The 17,833-nt window shown below is 43.3% G+C and overlaps 1 protein-coding gene across 1 annotated transcript; it reads left to right on the top strand.

Moving 5' to 3' along the window:
• Positions 1-722: 722 nt before the first annotated feature.
• On the top strand, positions 723-16,300 carry CUNH11orf97 (chromosome unknown C11orf97 homolog). The gene is made up of 5 exons (XM_035444196.1): positions 723-861; positions 3,353-3,457; positions 10,480-10,605; positions 15,489-15,573; positions 16,228-16,300. The coding sequence occupies exons 1-5, from the start codon at positions 723-725 to the stop codon at positions 16,298-16,300; spliced, it is 528 nt and encodes a 175-aa protein (XP_035300087.1).
• The last annotated feature ends 1,533 nt before the right edge of the window (positions 16,301-17,833 follow it).

Below are 17,833 nucleotides of genomic sequence, written 5' to 3'. Positions count from 1 at the left end.
TCAGTCAGCTCTACACAGAAAAACCCTGTCTCACCCCGCAAAAAGAAGAATAAAAGTGGCTGTAACTGGGATGCAGTAAAGACAGACATATTGGGGGAGGGGATGTCTCCTGGATTTGTTAAAAGCCTTGTCGAATTATTTCACTTTCTAAAAAAGTAATGCAACATTTTAATGACTTCAAAAAGAAAAACGGAGGTAGCCGCTGCTTCAAACTCTCAACTTTTCTGGCTTACTTTTACAGTTCTGTGGATTTTTCACCTGTAAAATGGGTGGTTTTGTGAGCTAACATAGACATTGAATACAAAACTCTTAAACTACAGTTATTTAGTAACTTACAGCACCAATATTGTGAATTCGTAGTAGGTAATCATTGGTCCTGGGGCTGCACCCCAGTACTCACACCTTCCCTGTCCGAGGCGGTGAATAATCCTTAGGGCTTTGGGGAGGACTTTGCTGAGTCACACCCCAGTTTTGTGACTCTGGGTTTCCCAGTTATGCAACTGAAACACCTCTCTTGAGAAGCTGGGTCTTTTGCGTGTGTCTGTATCTAAGGAATCAGCCCCTTTTGTCGCCAGCACTCGGGGCCTGGGAGAAGTTAGCAGAGCCCTAGAGGCCCTGAGCATCCGCGGTCACTATGGCAACCTCAGACGCCTCGCGTTCCAGAGCAGCCGGTGGCGGAGTTGAGAGGCCTGGTGGCCCTGGGCCGCAGAGACCCCAGTGACATGAGGCGGCAGGAGGCGCTGGTGGTGACGGCAGGGACAGCAGCGGAGGCCAGCCGCGACGGAGAGCAGCCTAGGCCCCCAGGGCTGGGGTGCAGGGCTCGCGCTGAGCCGGGCGGCCCCCAAGAGCCCCGCCAACAATGTAAGTTCAGTTCCAGTCTTAAAGCGTGGCCGTGGGGACGTGGGGCCTGGGACTGTGGGAGACAAGTGACAGCAAGGCTGGGAACTCCAGGGTGGAATTGGACGAAGCCCTGAAGATTTCTAGGGAAGGGCTGTAGAGCCACTGTTTGGCAAAGACAGATAAAGACACTGGCAGAAAGTACCCGGGATCTCTTCAGGCCGAGGGTGTAGAAGGGGGTATTCCTGTTCACCAAGGACTCCTGAACCCAAGCGCTGGGTATCCCCTTCAGCTGAGTTGGTTCATAAAGGCACTCACACAGGAGTGAAAACCAAGGGCCAAGGATGAATGCAAGCAGCTTCCAGGGCTGTAGGAGCCTCTGGCTAATCCCCAGAGAGGCAATCATGGAGGGGTGGGAGGGGTTTTTTTTTTTTTTTTTTTTTTTTTTTTGTGTGTGTGTGTGTGTGTGTAGGCCAGAAGACAACCCTACAACACTAGGTTCCACCAAGTTTGGTTGAGACAGGGTGTACCACTGATCTGGAAGTTTTCATGCAGGATAGGCTAGACTGGCTGACTGACTTGAACGACTGACTGGCTGGCCAGTAAGCTCCAGGGATCAATATGCCACCATGCCAGGGTTTTCTTACTATAAAATGTGAACAGTTATACTAGTCCACAGGTAACTGTGAGAAAAACACACACACACACACACACACACACACACACACACACACACACACAAGTAAGATGCTTAGGTGCATCAAAAAAAATCAGTATCAAGTGTTGTTGGAAGTCAACCAGCCTGTCTACACAGAGCTACAAAGCTCTCCGCAGTCCTTCCCTCCCCCATTGCCCTGCACATGACAGTTTGTTGACCACACCAACAGAGCAGATGAGCAGCAGTGAGCAGCATAGTGTGTAATGTCTGTCTTTTCTTTTCTTTGTCTCCAGTCCTATTCCCCCGCTCCTGTACTTTCTTTTTCTTAACTGAGGCCTTTCCCTCGCTAGCTTTTTATCATTCTCCTCTTGGCTGCCACACAGCAGTCTGCCAAGAGACCTGCACTTTGAGCAGGCAGCTCTTCTCTGTGGTCTGTCATAGACTGCTTCCCTCCTGGTGAAGGTCATGATTCTTCAGAGAACACCTAAAACACTTAGGCTCAGTTAACACTGCTTTTACTCACAGGACCCCAACCTTTAGGAAACAAGAATGAGAACCCAAACCTGTCTGGTTGTACCTTTTCTGAGTCTGGGGTATGTCCAGATCCTCACCATTAGAAGTAGCCCAGGGTCACTATCCAAACAGTTTGTCCTCTTTGGGCCAGTCTGCACTCAGGACAAGCACACTCATGCCACAATCATACTCTCTGTTGGTTAACCAGGAACAAGAGGGGATGCCTGCCATAGTTTCGAAAGATTAACATCAAATCTTAAACATCTGAAGAATTTGCTTGAGTTCTCTACAGCTCCTTGACTTGTAGCAGGAAGCTCTTGTTCTCTGGTGGTTGTAAGGCTGTATTGATAGACCGGTACACAGCAGTGCATCCTACCTGAACATCTGCTGTTGTCCATCTCTTTTATTTGTTTGTTTTTATTTTTCCAGACAGGGTTTCTCTGTGTAGCTTTGGATGTCCTGGACTCACTCTGTAGACAAGGCTAGCCTTGAACTCACAAAGATCTGTAGTGAGAGATCTACCAGATGCACCTGTGGCGCTGACCACGCCCATTTGGGCATGGTCACAGGTGCTTAAGTGAGCATGTGGGATTTGGTCTGGGGTCCAGGACAGGCTTGCTCTCTCTTGGTTCCAGTTGGGTCACAGAAAGCAGCTGGGTGTTGATCCTTGGAGCTGGAACTTGTGGGTATCGGTTTCTCATGTAAGTGACTTCTCCCGAATAAAATTAACCTATATTATCCTAGTCCCATGTATCTTAATCTGTGCATCTACAAAGATCCACCTGTCTCTGACTCCTGAATGCTCGAATTAAAGGTGTACACAATCACCACCCAGCTTCTGTCTTTTATGCCAAACTCAGTTCTGATATTCCAATGAGTAGAACAGAAAGACTTCTGCCTTTATGTATTGATGGCTGGTTTCAAAAGATAGATATTAAACCATCAGTTTCCATAATAATTGTATGCAAATATGCAAATTAATCAACAGTAAATGAAACAATGAGGAAAGAAAAGTTGTTGTAGAATATTAACATGTGTTCAACTCCCAACAACCACATGATAGCTCACAATCATCTGTAATGAGATCTGGTGCCCTCTTCTGAACTGCAGGGATGAATGTAGACAGAACACTGTATACATAATAAATAAATCTTAAAAAAAAAAGTATGAAGTCCTCCAAACCAGAAGTTGTGATGAAAGATATCCCAAGATACAGCCTGCAGGGCAAAGTTGTCTGCAATTCCTAAGAGATGACATGCCATTTTTGAAACTCGATTCACATAGGAATAATGGCTGGAAGGCTGGGCATAGTTGGTGACAAATCAGTTGTGAATATCTTTGCAGGGAAGACGTTTTTATACTGTGAGCCCCATAAGAGAATCAAGGAGGTTTTGGAAGAAGAACTTTCTATCAAGAGGGATGAGTGCCACGTGAAAAGCACACCTGCAGGTAACCTTAGCCACAAGGAAGTATGTTTGCTAAATGAGTATGAATTTGTCTATTTGATGGCAACATGTTTACTTTATTTGTGATAAAGGGAAATCTTACAACTATTTTTTTTGCCTATTTCTCTACATGTAGAAGAAAATGAGCTAGATCTTCAATATATATACTTTTCTGTCCATACTTGTGGATGATATTCTTTCTATTTAATAGTAAGCAGAACGTTTCACAGGTTTGGGACACACAGTAACATCTTCAGATTATCATTTTAGATTTGCTCAGTGGCAGGGGTTCCCAAATGTTACATTGTATTGGCTACCCCCTAGCTTGTTAAAAGCAGCTTCCTGGCTGCTTCCTGGATGCCTAGTCTACCAAATTCCCTTGTGACTGGTGTTCCTCATGCAGAGAGCCTCCCTTCCAACACTGTTCCAGCAGAATGTGAGCCACTGAACTCGGTCAAATCACCCATGGATCTCATTTTAGAAATCCACAGTTCATGAGTAATGCAGTTGGTCACTGATAGCTCTCATGATAGTTCATGTGATGCCCACACTCCCTCACAGACATCAATCTGTCTCCTTATGTCTATGGTTCCTTTTCAGCAACTAATCACTAGGAGAGTATTTCCTGCCTTTCTAGTAATCAGGTTTTCATTATAATATTCATGGGGTCCTGAATTTGCTAGAGGACATACCTAGGTCAGCAAGATGGCTCACTGGGTAGAGTACCTGCTGTGAAAGAAAACCTGTTGACCTTGGAAGTTCAGTCCTTAGAACCCACAATCCCGAAATTTCCTTCATGGCCCTGGTATACAATACCCAGACAAAAGCAACTTCAGCAGAGAAAGCTTATTTAACTCACAGTTCTGGGTCACAGTTCATGGCAAGGATGGCAAAGCAGGAACTTGAAGCAGCTAGACACATCCTCAGTCAAGAGCAGAGAGAGAAAATGCATGCATGTATGCCCACTGCTCTGCTTGCCCTCTATAATTTAGTCTAGGACCGAAAGCCCAGGGGATGATAATGCTGTCCAATAAGTGGCTGGGTTTCCGCATGCCAATTAGCATAATCAAGACAATCCCCCACCAATACAACCATGGGTCAACCTGATTTGACAAGCCCTCATTGAGACTCTTCTGGGTGATTCTAAGAGTTGACAATTAGAACTAATCACCACACCATAAAAAGGTGGAGAGAAAGAAGCGACTCTGCAAAGCTGTACCCTCCACATGCATGCTACAGACATGCATCCCCCATAGACATGCATCCCCCACAGACATGCATGCCCCACAGACATGCATCCCCCACATATCATGCACACATACGATACTAAGAAAAAGTAAAGCAAAAGAAAGAACCATGAACCTCAGACACCAGTGTTCAAAGAACTGGTCATCTTCTAGGGTGGACTGCTCTGGGAATGGGGGTGTAACACGAATAAATAAAGGACAAAGAGACTGATATTGGCGTTCAAACTTCAAGCTAAAAAATATCAGGAAAGCAAAGCATCTGGCCACCAGCTTCTTACCCCTACCTCAGGCTGAATGGGCTGATCCTGTCTCTCCCAGTTCTCACCAAGCCTCAGACTGTAACCTCTCCTCAGCCTTGTTAGAGAATGAATGCCACCTCCTGACTACTTGCTCCGGTCTTTTATACCTCTCTAGTGTTGGGATTAAAGGTGTGAGCTAAAATTCTCTTTTAGACTGATTGAATCTTGTGTAGATCTGGGTGACCTTAGACTCACAGAGATCCATCTATTTCTTAATCCTGAGTAGTAGGATTAAAGGTGTATACCACCACCTCCTAGCTTCTGGCTGCTGGGATTAAAGGTGTGTGCCTGGCTTCTATGGCTTGTGGCTGACTTTGCTTTCTGAATCCTCAGGCAAGCTTTAAAAATCATAAATAATATATCACCACAGGGGGCCCAGTCCCCTTAAAAGTTTCTTTTTTCTTTTCTTTTCATTTTTTTTGGGGGGGGTTGAGACAGGGTTTCTCTATGGCTTTGGAGACTGTCCTGGAACTAGCTCTTGTAGACCAGGCTGGTCTCAAACTCACAGAGATCTGCCTGCCTCTGCCTCCTGAGTGTGGGGATTAAAGGTGTGCGCCACCACTGCCCGGCTTTTCTTTTAATTTTTTAAAAACAGGTCTTGCCTCAAGTTTATTGTAAAAACATCATAGAGTCCTGATCATTTGCAAATAGTGTGTATGTGTGTCACACTAGTCTATCTGTCTTCACATTGGCAAACAGAAACCTTTTCTACGGGGCCTTCACAGTGGCCTGGGCAACCTTGGGAGCCTGAGCTGGAGCTGAGGCCTCTGCCTTGGTTTGAACCTTGGGCTTTGGTTGGCAGAGCCTACAACCCCTGGCCATGTAGCTTCTCCCCAAGCTTGGGGTGAGCAATGAAAGCAAGGCAGCTGAGTTTGCAGCTGGGGCCATTTGGCATCTTGGGCTTCACCACCTTGGGCTTCACATGGGCCTTGATGGCCTCTGCATGGGAACTCATTGCCTTCACATTGTTTGCCTGCATCTTCTTCAGGCCTTTCTTGTTGTGTTTCTTGGCAAAGCACATGTTCCTTTGGGGTCAACCTCCTTAAGGGTTTCATATCTTTATGACCGGGATTTCTTGATGTCATTTCCGGGATTGGTTGTGTGTGGTGTGAATGTCTGAATGCTAACTGGCAGCTCCTGAAGCACCTGGGAGCAGAAGACCCCTTAGAAGAAGTTTCTTTCTTTCTTTTTTCTTTTTCTTTTTTTTTGATGCAAACTACATGAGGCTTTATTATAGTTGTTTAACGAGCTAACCCCATGTTAGCTCGGGTCTTTCATCCATCCACCAAGGCGGCTACAAAAGACAGTTCGAAGGGGCTGCATAGAGATCTTATAGGGCAGCGTAAGGGGAGTGTCTAGGGGTATGCACAGGCTCAGGATTGGTGTGCTTCCAGGCTTGGAGGGCTTGCCCTGTGTTGATTGGTCAACTATTTGTTATGGCCCATAGCCCTTAGAAGTTTCTAATAAGAGACACTGACAACCTCAAGGCATATTATCCAGACAACAGCCCTCTTATGTTTCTAAGCAGCCATGGTGTTTACTTTTGAGGCTCACTGTATTGCCAATGACACAGAGCATCTTCAAGAAAAGCTTTAAGTCTACTCTACATGCTGTGAGTAGATGTAGAATGATCCACCCTGCCTATGTGCACTATGTTCTTGGTGACTAAGCAACTTTCCCCCAAGTTATTACAATAGTTTGGATTCAGCTTCATTGTTATAAAGGGCCATATAGAAGCTAAATAGCATATTTGCCTTTCTCTGGGGAGGGCACAAGTGTTGTATCATTCCTATTGAGTGTGTTTGACTGTAAGACAGCCTAAGAGAATAGAAAATAAATATTCATTTTTCTAAGTATTTCCAAATAGTCACTTAGCATGCAGCTATCCAGGTTGCGGTTTTTTCCATTCATTTATTTAGCTCATAAATAAAGTCATGCACAATTATGATACCTAATACAGTATGTTCACAATGGCATGGCTAAATTAAACCAATTAACATGTTATATCACACATATTCATCATTTTTGTTTTGAGAACACTTAAAGTATACTATCTCACAACTTTTAAAATATAGCATATTGTTATCAACCATATTTATCATGCTCTCAGTAGACCTCAAGACTTCATAGAGTCCATGCCTCTTGTCCAACTGCAGTTTTATATCCTTAAACCAATCGTTTCCCCATTGTTAAAAGACCCACATTGAAGCCTAATAGCCACAATTCTGCTCTCTGTTCCCATAAGTTCATCATTTCTAAGTTACACATAAAATTGAAATTGTGTGACATTTGTCTTCCAGTGTGTCACTTATTTTTCTTTTTTTGGCAAGCATATAACTTTACTACTTACTAAAGATGAAATCAAATTTGCATGCACAGGTGAGCACTCACTGAAACACCTTGGATTCATCACATATTTGAGTTTCAATTAGCATATATATATTTATATTTATATTTATATTTATATTTATATTTAAAGACCAATAATGGCAATATGTTATGCATCAATAGCAGCAACAGCTTTTCCAGCTTCTGCAGTCATTTGAACAAAATTGTAGAGACATCCAGCACACTCCATTTAAAAAAAACAAAAAACAAAAACAAACAAAAAAACAAACAACAACAACAACAAAAAGTAAAAAACAAAATCCCAGAAAAACAGCACAGTTCTGTTACTCTTGTGGTACCTGGCACCATTTTTTTTTAATTAGCTTCTCAATCATCATCTGGAAGGAAACCATTCTGAGCAACATCATTAAAAACAGCTCTGATAAAGCATGGTCACTACTATGTATCATAAAGCAGGTCCACATATGAGTGAGTACATATCATCTTTGTCTTTTTGTGATTGGGTTACCTCGCTCAGAATGGTTTCTTCAAGTTCCATACATTTTCCTGCAAATTTCAAGATTCCATCGTTTTTTTCTGCTGAGTAGTACTCCATTGTGTAAATGTACCATATTTTCTCTATCCATTCTTTGGTTGAGGGGCATCTAGGCTGCTTCCAGTTTCTGGATATTACAAATAATGCTGCTATGAACATTGTTGAACATATGTCCAGGTTGCATTTTTATAGCATCCACCAGAGAGAGCACAAAGGTACTATTTTGCCTAGAAAACTCTCAAAGTGTCTTAAAGGGCTCCTTCAGAATAGGGATCTAGAACCCAGAGAGGGTAAAAAACTCCTGCCTAGCAGCAGTGTGGGCAGTCCCTAACTAGCCACTGGATCTTCTAGCAGGGTGTTGTAACACATTGTTCTTTGAATACCTGATGCCAGCTGTAGCTTCTCCTTCCCAAAGACACACATCATCACACACAGCCCAGATTCTGCATCCAGCTTTCAAGAATGAAGTAGCAGCTATCTATCAATGCTAAGGGTGAGTGCACATGGCAGGTTGCCTCTGTGTCTTTATTCATCCTTGTTCCTCCTCTTTGTAAGTGTAAGTACACTTTGGTCCCATGAGTTTAAAAACATTTCCAGATGGCAAATAACCTTTGAAGGCCAAAGCCCGTGACTCCGCCAGAATGTTCAGCCTCTCAGTGGCATCTGGCACAGGTGCCTACTCCTTTTTTCCTCTAAAGCTTTAACGTGGCCTCCAGGCCACCAAGTCCCATTCCCCTGGCTCTCCTCCTATCTCTTTGGCCACATTTTTCTCCCTAACTTCTCCGCCTCTGCTTGGCCTCCTAAATATGGATAACAGCCCCCATCCCCCTTTTTGAGACAGGGTCTTTATATGTAGCTCTGGCTGTCCTGGAACTCTCTGTGTAGTGCTGGCTATCCTGGACTCTCTGTGTAGCACAGGCTGTCCTCCTAAGTGCTGGGATTACAGGTGTGTGCGCCATTTCACCCAGCATTCCAGTCCTTTTCTCCAACTATTACATATAGCCCTATAATTATAACCACTCCAAAATGTATTACTTCTAGCTTCTATCTTTCCCTCCTCACACCTCAGAGCCTGCTTGACTTTCCAAATGGATGTCTGGTTGTGTTGGTGGGATAGTGGTAAGCATAGTTACCTTCCAGATGGATGTTTGATGAACTGTCCTGAGTTAACATGTCCTGAAGAGAGCTCTCATTATGCACCCAGACATTTTTCTAACTCACTCTTTGGGGTCTTCCCCACATCAAGAAGTGGCACACAGTCCACTGACCTGATTAGGGCAACATTTACAAGTCAGTTCCTCAAGTTCCATTCCAGATGGCTGGCTGAGCCTGCAGACTCCTTGTGCAGAAGATCCCCAGCTGTGCCCTTCACCACCTCTATCTCCCCCCTCCCACCTCTCAAGCTCCGCCAGAGCGTTTATAGCTGCTTCCACTGTGGTCTCCTCAGTCTGCTCTCTACACAGATGGTCTACAAGACTAATCATGTCACCTCCACACTCAAACTGCTACAGTGTCTTTCCACCGTTTAAAATTAAACTGTCACGTGGGAGGCAGAGGCAGGAGGATCAGGAGTTGAAGGTCTTCTTTGGCTATATCACAAGTTCAAGGCCAATCTGGACTACAGAATATCCATCTTTAAAAAACTGAAACAAGCAAACACTGGAGTAAGCCTCATTCTCCTGCTGGCTGGAGTCCTGGGAGATTTTTAGGTGGTCTAGAGTTATGCAGAGTGGCAGACTCGGACTCCAAATTCAAGTCTCATCCCAAACCCATCAACTTTCTACTCATGATGGTATCGCTGGTGACACACAGCCAAGCCCAGTGGGGTTTGGGCCACTCCTCACTGGCTCAGAGTTCAATGTTGAATGTGCCTGATGGTTCTTCCCCCAGACTGCATGACACTAAGCTGTCCTGGCTTTATCCCCAGAATACCTGTTTTTGTTGTTGTTCCTTAAGAACTCTTGTTCCCCCTCTTTGCCCAACATTTGGGTTTCCCAGGGAGATACCTAACATCTTCTAATCTTGTCCCACTAGCTCTCCCCACAATGCTCCACTGTAACCTCACTAGGACACTCCTGACATTTGTGTGTCTTGGCAGATCCTCTCCTGGTTGTCCTTTAAGCACTCAGGATCAGCAAGTCTAGAACAAAGCTCCTCCCCTGACCCTACCCCACCCAGCATTTAGGAGATTGTTCAGTCTTGTGAATGTTTTTCTAATTTGTGGAAATATTTCCACTTATTGAAAGAATTAAATTAGAATCAGATATGGAAAACAATAATATATAACGTTTTATTTATTCTTGATTCTTTTGTTTTGCAATATATGTTATTGTATTGACCTTTCATATCTTTGCAGAGACTCAAATGTAACAGCATATAGTGATTTAATTCCATGCAGTAATAATTGGATACATGAAACGTATACGTATTAAAGATTAAATAGATGAGAAAAACCTAGGGCAGCTTGACTAAGTCAAATACACTTCTACCCAGTTAATTAGAAGCATAATAAGCAGGGAAAATACTTTTGAAACACTTTGTGCTTCAAAGAGAATACACTACTCACTATCATTGTCTTGTTTTAAAATGTTCACAGTGGCCCTGGATGGAATTTGGAGCATCAAAAGGAATCTCCCTATGGGAGGCATGATGCCAGGACAGCAGAGCAGAAACAGTTCACTTCCACAAGCCAAGTACTATTCAAGGCATGGAGGGCTGAGAAGTAAGACCCCTGTACCCTTGACTTCTACAGGTACCCTGAGGGGACTGCTCAGCTTGCAAACAAGTGGCACCACTACTAAGAACCTCAGCCAAAAGCCAGCTTGCTCTGTCAGGTCACATACTTATCCACTTTGTCATTCTGGGACTCAAGCAGTTCAGCTAAGAAACACGCCTCTACAGACAGCGGAGAAGTGCATAACTAGACTTAAACGTCTGACTGTTTTCTTTACTTCTTATGTGCAAAAGTTTCTTGTGTACATTCCTTTCTTCTGAACATGATGAAAATTAAGTGAGGGAATTAAGGAGGGACTAGGCACGTAGTTTCACCTTATTCTAGGTAAATGGGTCACCTGTATAATGTACTCTTCAGAAGACATAAGCTTAAAGAGAAGCATTCCTCATTTCTGTTACAATGTCTGTTTGTCACAACATCTGTAGCAGAATATGGGAAGGAGACAGGGGTCTTGACATAGGAGCAATGTGCAGATGGTGTAGAGACACGCAGCTGAGCATCAATCTATAGCTGTGAGATAGCCCTGGGTGAAAAAACAGCTGCACACAGAAGCCAAGCATGGGTCTCTTCTCTTCTCTTGTCTTCTCTTCTCTTGTCTTCTCTTCTCTTCTCTTGTCTTCTCTTCTCTTCTCTTCTCTTTTCTCTTCTTTTAAAAAATAATTTAGGTTTTTGTTGGTTGTATGTATGTGCGTGTGCGTGTGCGCGTGTATCTGTGTGTGTGTGTGTGTGTGTTTGCTAAGTGCCCACAGAGATCAGAGGTCAGAGGTCAGACACAGGATTAGATCTTTTGGAGCTTGAGTTAAAGGCATACTATGATGTAGATATCGGGATCCAGACGTTGGTCCTTGGCTAGGACAGTGCATGCTCTTAATCACTAAGTCAGCCCACTGTGTGTTCTTAACCAGGATATGGATCATCTCAACAAATGCTATAAACACTACTGTTTCAGATTGTTAATATATTATTTAAGCATTACACCAGCCATAAGGAATAGACATAATCCATTTTTCAGATGAGGACACTGAGGCACAAAAAGACTGAAGAATTACCCAGTGCCACCTAGCTATTGAGTATAAGTGCTGGCTTTGAACCCAGGAAGCCCATCTCCAGAGCCCATGTCCTCAACCACAAGGTTCTCCTGTTCCCAGAGCTCAGAAACTGGGATATCTACTGACGCTAAGTGACATGTGGGCACAACACAAGTACCACAAAAGAGGAGGCCAGTATGGGCTTGAGGGATATGGGTGTTGCAGTTACTGAAAACTGAGATATAAGATTAAAGTAAAAAATCACACAAGACTCAGCCATGCAGCATGGGTTGGCAATAATAAAGCAGTTGCCATTATTTACCACATGCAAGGCAGGACAACAAGCAATTTGCATAGTTATATAGCCCACATGATCAAAAGTTGAGGATGGTAAGCTCCATCTCTCAGGTAAGAAAATTTGGTGATAGGAAGGACATGATGATCCTTGGTCTGAGAGCTAGTGTAGTGGAAATTACCAGCCGATGCCCCTCTAGCCTCCCAGACTGTGCCATAGCCACTGGCCATCATTATGGAGATTCTGGTCACTGGACAATAGGGTGAAGCCATCAAATCACATAGTTGTGGTTAACCAGGCCAAAATGCCAGGACTGTGGCAAGGCAGCATTAGAATCTGAGAGGTGAGTCCATTTGTAACCCACAGAGAAATCAGTGCTTTTAGTAAACTTGACTTAACCTGTAATCCCTGGTGCTCACTGGCCAGCCAACCCAGCCAAATCAACGAGCTTCAGGTTCAGGGAGAGACCCTGTCTCAAAGAATAAAGTAGGGACAATCAAGAAATACTGACACCAAACCCTGGCTTCCATTGTATACACACAATCTCTCTCTCTCTCTCTCCCTCTCCCTCTCTCTCTCTCTCTCTCTCTCTCTCTCTCTCTCTCTCTCTCTCTCTGTGTGTGTGTGTGTGTGTGTGTGTGTGTGTGTGTGTGTGTGTGTGTGATCAAAATAGTGTGGCTCTCCCAAGTTTAGAGTCATGGCTATTCAGCAAGTTCTAAAGCCTAGTTTAGAGACTGCACAGCACCTGCCGTCCTCATCACATCCCAGGGTTTTGTTCATTGGCTTTCCTCATCACTTCTTTATTCTGCACTATGTTAACAAACCAAAAAAGAAAGAGAAAGTCATTTAACCACTGCTAAGCTTGAATTGCCCATGCATTACATGTGTTCCTTATGACAACTCGATTCTGCTTCAGGTCAGGCAGGGCCCAAGGCAATTTTAAGCCAGCATCTGAGTAATGCCAACACTGCCCAAAACCATGCTGCTTCGGTGGGGGCTTAGAGGCTGGACTGTGGCTTCCCGGTTAAAAGGAAGCCTGTGGCTTTCACACACTGTTCTTCATGTGAGCCACTATGAGGATCGTGGTTCAATCTAACCAAACCTAGACTGAAATGGGTTTAGGATTAAAGATCATCTCCCCAAATAAAACACTTTGCTCACATATTCTTTTTCTGACTCTAGGATAAGATGGACACACCCTTCCACAGAGATGGAACTTTCATTCTCCTAATGTTCAAAGACAGAAGAAACTCAAGCTTGTTTCTCAATTTAAGATGCATGGAAAAAAGTCTTTTAGTCTGTAATACCAATGTGTAAATCAGTCCAAAGCCACAAAATACTATTGGGAAAATGTGCTAAGAAAAAATACACTTGTTTTTACTTTTCACAGTTGGGATGTATTAGGCTTCTGTTCAGCTTATTGTATTAAATTTATCAAACAAAGGCACAACTCTTATTCATTTCAAGTTAAACATTATGAAACTGAAACTTTACTATAGTGTAAAGGGATAACCCATTTCTTGTTTGGTATAGAGGGTGATCCAGACACAGAGCAGAAAGCACAGTACCCACTGATTAGTTAATGAATGATCAATAAAAGAGCTTTGGTTTAAAGACAATCCTTTTCTTACAGCTCTGTAGATCTCATTGTTTCTATAGAATTTGCTTACTAAATGGTAAGGAGCCAGGCTATCTTTTTACATGAATAAATTAAGTACATATGACATATTATATATGATATATATATTCTTATGGGTTTAAAAAGAGGTTAACCATTGACATCTGAAGCAAGCTTGTTCCTAATTTGAACTAATAAAATAAAATAAAATAAAAAGAGGTTAACAAGAAGAGAAAAACCCAGCTGGGCGTTGGTGGCACACGCCTTTAATACAGCACTGGGGAGGTAGAGGCAGGCGGATCTCTGTGAGTTTGAGACCAGCCTGGTCTACAGAGCGAGTTCCAGGACAGCCTCCAAAGCCACAGAGAAACCCTGCCTCGAAAAACAAAAAACAAAAAACAAAACAAAAAAACAAGAAGAGAAAACCCTTTCACCCACTTCATAGAAATATACAGAATGTGAAGGAGGGCAGGAGAGATGGCTCAGTCATTGAGAGCTCTTGCTGCTTTTACAGTGAACCCAACACTCCCACAGTGGATCATAACCGTAGTTCCAGTTCTAGAGAATCTGACACCCTCTTCTAGCCTCTGTGGCTACTACAAGCATGTGACACATAAACATACATGCAGGAATAACATTACACACATAAAGTAAAAATAAATCAAAAGAATTTTTAAAAAAATGTAAGCTGGATAGTGGTGATGAATGCCTTTAATTCCCCCCCCCAATGTAAAGGAGGCCTGGGGTGTGGCTTGGAGTCCTTGTCTTGCATGCCTGAAGCCATGGCTCTGTGATAAACATTGGGTGCCCAGCACTTGAGAGGCAGAGGCAGGAGGATCAGAAGTTAAAAGTCATCCTCGACTACATAGTGAGTTTGAGGACAGTGTGATCTACATGAGATTAACCCAAACAACAGCAACAACAGAAATACAAAGGAAAACAATGTAATCGAGCTTTCAGAGTCATGATATTTTTTTTCCTTTTTTCCTATGCTTATTTTTCTTACTTGCTTGACACCATGCTGTGATTCTCAACCTGTGGGTTACGATTCCTTTGGGGGCCAAAGATGCTTTCACAGGGGTCACACATCAGATATTCTGCATACCAGATACCTACATTAAGATTCATAACAGTAACAAATTTACAGTTATGGACTAGCAGAGAAAGTAATTGTATGGTTGGGAGTTACTACAACAGGAGGAGCTGTATTAAAGGGTTGCTGCATTAGGAAGGTTGAGAAGAACTGCACTAGAGTATATACATTTATTATCCTACTTAATGTAACAATGCTTAACTTCAATTCATTTGTGCATCATGAATAATTCTGCAAAAGTGTGTATAAAGCTGGGTGTGGTTACTCCAGCCAGTAATCTCAGCACTTGGAGGCTAAGGCAGGAGGACTGCCAAGAGCTGGAGGTAAGTTCTAGGCCAGCCCAGCTACAGAGGGAGACCTGTCAAAACAACAGCACATCATACTTAATTTATTCATGTGTTAGTCTGTTCAGTTGGTATTTGGACTTTTCTAGTTTGTTGATCCTCATATCCTTTGTGATTTATCTGACAGTAAAGATTCTGTTTCCCTGTTTTCCAGTTTTAGCTGTTGTGTTTACCTTCCCCTGCCCCAGCATAAGCCCACTTAAGCCCGCTCAGTTCCCATTCTCAAGTTCAGCCCTGTTTCTAATAGAGTGAAATGAATGGCGATTTGCTCGCTGGCATGCCCTGCTTCTGCTTAAATATCCACACTGTGAAACAGTGTCTTGAGTCAAGATCCAAACTTTTCCAGACTTAATACAAAATTTTCCATTTAGTTAAAGCACCCTGAATGAGGTGTGTGTGTGTGTGTGTGTGTGTGTGTGTGTGTGTGTGTGTGTGTGTGTGTGTGTGACAAGGGGTGGGTGTGGATGTGTTTGCAGCCACCACCATGTTCCAGAATGCTTCATCAAAACCAGCACTGTGAACCAGAAGCTGAAGCCCAGAGACTACATCTTAGAGTGGTCAAGAGGCACCAGAAACTGGTTAGTTAGGGTAAAGCATGAATAATCCTACAGGTCCAAAATCTCATGCTCTCAACTTTCTTTCCAGCCATCTCCCTTTCTGTGAGTGTGTGCACACAGAGAGAAGACACATTGACTGAGAATCACTCAGTAGGAATGACACCCTGCTCCTGCTTAGGTTCCCAGTGTGACTTTATAAACATGCTCAGAGATTTCCATTCTCGTCACACTTTTACTAATAAACAAGCCACCCCTCCCCACACCATGAATTTCCAGGTTTGCTGCCAGCCTCTAGTGCTGGCAAACACCAAGCTCCAGGCTTTCTGTCCTTATTACTCCAGGACCAGACTGCTTTTGCAGTTAAATACTGTATTTATGGTCACTGCCTCATTTCCCAAGCAGGTGTATGTATAGGCTTCTCACACCAGCATCATTTATAATATGAAGTAACAAAACCAGCTCAATACCCAACAATGGAGACTTTAAGAATTATGATTTGATGTAATACTTTGGTGTTGCATTTTAAATAAACATCTCAAAATAAAACACGGGTCAGAGAGATGGCTTGGTGGGAAAAGCACTTGCTGTGTAAGCCGATGATCTGAACTTGATCCCTAGAGCTGTATAAAGCAGATGTGCTAATACGGCTCTGTATTGCCCACACTCTTATGGTAGGTGGGAGGTGGAGACTGTCTATGAATCCTATGAGCCAGATGGCCTGGAGTACACAGCAGAGAAGCCGAAATAAGAGACCCTGCCTTGGGGCTGGAGAGATAGCTCAGTGGTTAAGAGTACTGACTGTTCTTCCAGAGGTCCTGAGTTCAATTACCAGCAACCACATGGTGGCTCACAACCACCTTGAATGAGATCTGGTGCCCTCTGCTGGCATGCAGGCAGAAGACTGTATACATAATAAATAAATAGAATCTTAAAAGAGAGAGAGAGAGAGAGAGAGAGAGAGAGAGAGAGAGAGAGAGAGAGAGAGACCCTGCCTCAAAGCAAGGCAGAAGGTAAGAATGTACTCTGAAAATTGTCCTCTGACTGGTGGTGTTCTATCCTTCCTGGTTCCACTGAGCCTTCTCAGTTCCTATCAGAATATTACCTCAGTGCCAGGATACATCTCCCCCCCTAAGGGCTTAACACCCATATCCCAATTTAGCCAGAGCACCCAAAAGTCACACAGAATAAAGATTAGGAGTAAAGTCATAAAACCCAAACTCTGCATTCTCTGCATTCTGGTTCAGGATGTCACCGCCTGCATTTCACAGCTGGAATGATTTTAGAGATGGAAGTTATGAAGAGGTTTAGGACTTTGTGTTCCTAAAAATATACTTTACACTTTGTAGCTCACACATTTTTCCCCACACAGCCATACATTATGACCATTTTCCTAGGTGAAATATACTTACCTTAATTGTGATTTTACATGTTGCAAATTTTCCATATTATATAGTATGTCATGATATGGCTTTGCCTTGTGTAACCATGTCCTGTAGGGCCTCCTACCAATGTTTCTAATCTGACATTTTAATTTCCTATCCATTTAGGGGAATTACTTCAGTTTTCTTCAGGAGTTCATACTTTGAAAGGAGTAAGCCAGAAGGACTTTGAGTGAAGACAAAGTAATTAGGTTCCAAGGAAACACTGGTCATCACAACCCCCAACTTCTTAGTTCTCAGAATGCTGCAGGCTGGTGTCTAACACACACACACACACACACACACACACACACACACACACACACACACAGGGAATTGGAGGTCAAATGAATAAACCTAGTGGGTATAATGGAACATGAAACAAGCCCATTCACAGTGACCTGTTTGTCAGGATTCTAGTTCTACTAAGAATTTAAATGGTCAAACACAGAAGAAGAGAATAGAGGTGCTACTGGGTGCTAAAGGTGGGGGTGGGGAGGGAGCATAGCTAATCAATGGTTCAGGAACTAGGGATATGACTCAGACAGTAAACTGTTTACTTTGTAAGCACAAGGCTCTGAGTTCAAATTATAGGTGCCCACATAAGAACTGGGTGCTCCAGTATATGTCTACAACACTAATGGAGACAGGAGGATTCTGGGAAAGTGCTAGCTAGCTGGTCTAGCTAACCTATGAGTTCTAGGTTCAGTGAGAGACTGTCTCAAAAAACAAGGTGGAGAGTGACCCAGGAAGACACTTGATATGTACCTCTGGCCTCTGCACACTCACATAAGTGTACCTGCACACACACACATGCACAGACCACAGACACACACCATCACCACCACCAACAAAGTTAAAAA

The sequence above is a fragment of the Cricetulus griseus genome, chromosome 4, assembly GCF_003668045.3.
Source record: "Cricetulus griseus strain 17A/GY chromosome 4, alternate assembly CriGri-PICRH-1.0, whole genome shotgun sequence".
In the NCBI taxonomy this organism is placed as follows: domain Eukaryota; kingdom Metazoa; phylum Chordata; class Mammalia; order Rodentia; family Cricetidae; genus Cricetulus; species Cricetulus griseus.
Note: the sequence above shows the minus strand (reverse complement) of the source record. Positions and strands in the feature narration are given on the sequence as shown.